At 56.3% G+C, this 869-nt stretch overlaps 1 protein-coding gene across 1 annotated transcript; it reads right to left on the reverse strand.

Moving 5' to 3' along the window:
- Positions 1-48: 48 nt before the first annotated feature.
- Positions 49-686, reverse strand: VOLCADRAFT_92761 (uncharacterized protein; the record flags this gene model as incomplete). Its single annotated transcript, XM_002952191.1, has 2 exons — positions 49-234; positions 396-686. 2 exons carry the CDS (start codon positions 684-686, stop codon positions 49-51), a joined length of 477 nt encoding a protein of 158 aa, XP_002952237.1.
- Between the last annotated feature and the right edge of the window lie 183 nt (positions 687-869).

Here is an 869-nt window from a genome sequence, read left to right on the forward strand (position 1 = left end):
TCGCGTGGTTCGTTTTTCGCGTCGTCGTCGTTTATTGTTCTTTTCTTTTCATTCTGGACTGGACCGTGCACCGCACCGCGTCGTCCCGGACTGCACCGCTCCACGCCTGGGCCCGCGCAATGCACCCCTGAGCAACGCCGTGCACCGCTTCGGTGTCCGCACCGCACCGCACTGCACCGCGTTGCACCGCACCGCGCCACACTGCGTGTGCCAGTGCATTGCACCGCACCACACCTGGACCCGCGCAATGCGCCCCGGGGCATCGACGCTCACCGCTTGTGGTGTGCGCTAGCTCCGACACTAATTGGGAACCGCGGTCGCCGGCTCGATTCCGGTGCATGAGTTGTTGTTGTATTTTCATTCGGGACCGTGCACCGCACCGCACTGCACCGCACCGCACCGCGATTTAACGCGCAAATCGCAAAACATTGGCTGCACCGCACTGCGCAATTTGACATGCGCCGATTCGCGCATTTTAACACGCAACCCACCACACAACTCGACGTGCAATTAAACATGCAATTCAACGCGCAATTTAATGTACACCGAACCACGCAATTTGATGCGCACTGAAGTGTGCAGTGCTTGTCCAACGTTGTCCGTGTAGCCTGTACGGCATTTTGTGAAGCTGTTTTGTTCACGGACGTTGGCTCGCTACAATATAATTGCACCGCATATATACGCATCCGGTTTACTTATTTTCAGATACGTACCGCGGCTGAGCGGTTGCTTTAAAGCTGGCGGTTGTAAACTAGTTGCGCCGCCGACATAAGCTGCACGGTATTTCGCGAAGCTGGCCTCTTAACATGCATCGGCTCGCTAACCGATTTTCGCCAGACGACAACATCTCGGCACATCAACGGTTGTTC

The sequence above is a fragment of the Volvox carteri genome, assembly GCF_000143455.1.
Source record: "Volvox carteri f. nagariensis unplaced genomic scaffold VOLCAscaffold_28, whole genome shotgun sequence".
In the NCBI taxonomy this organism is placed as follows: Eukaryota; Viridiplantae; Chlorophyta; class Chlorophyceae; order Chlamydomonadales; family Volvocaceae; genus Volvox; species Volvox carteri.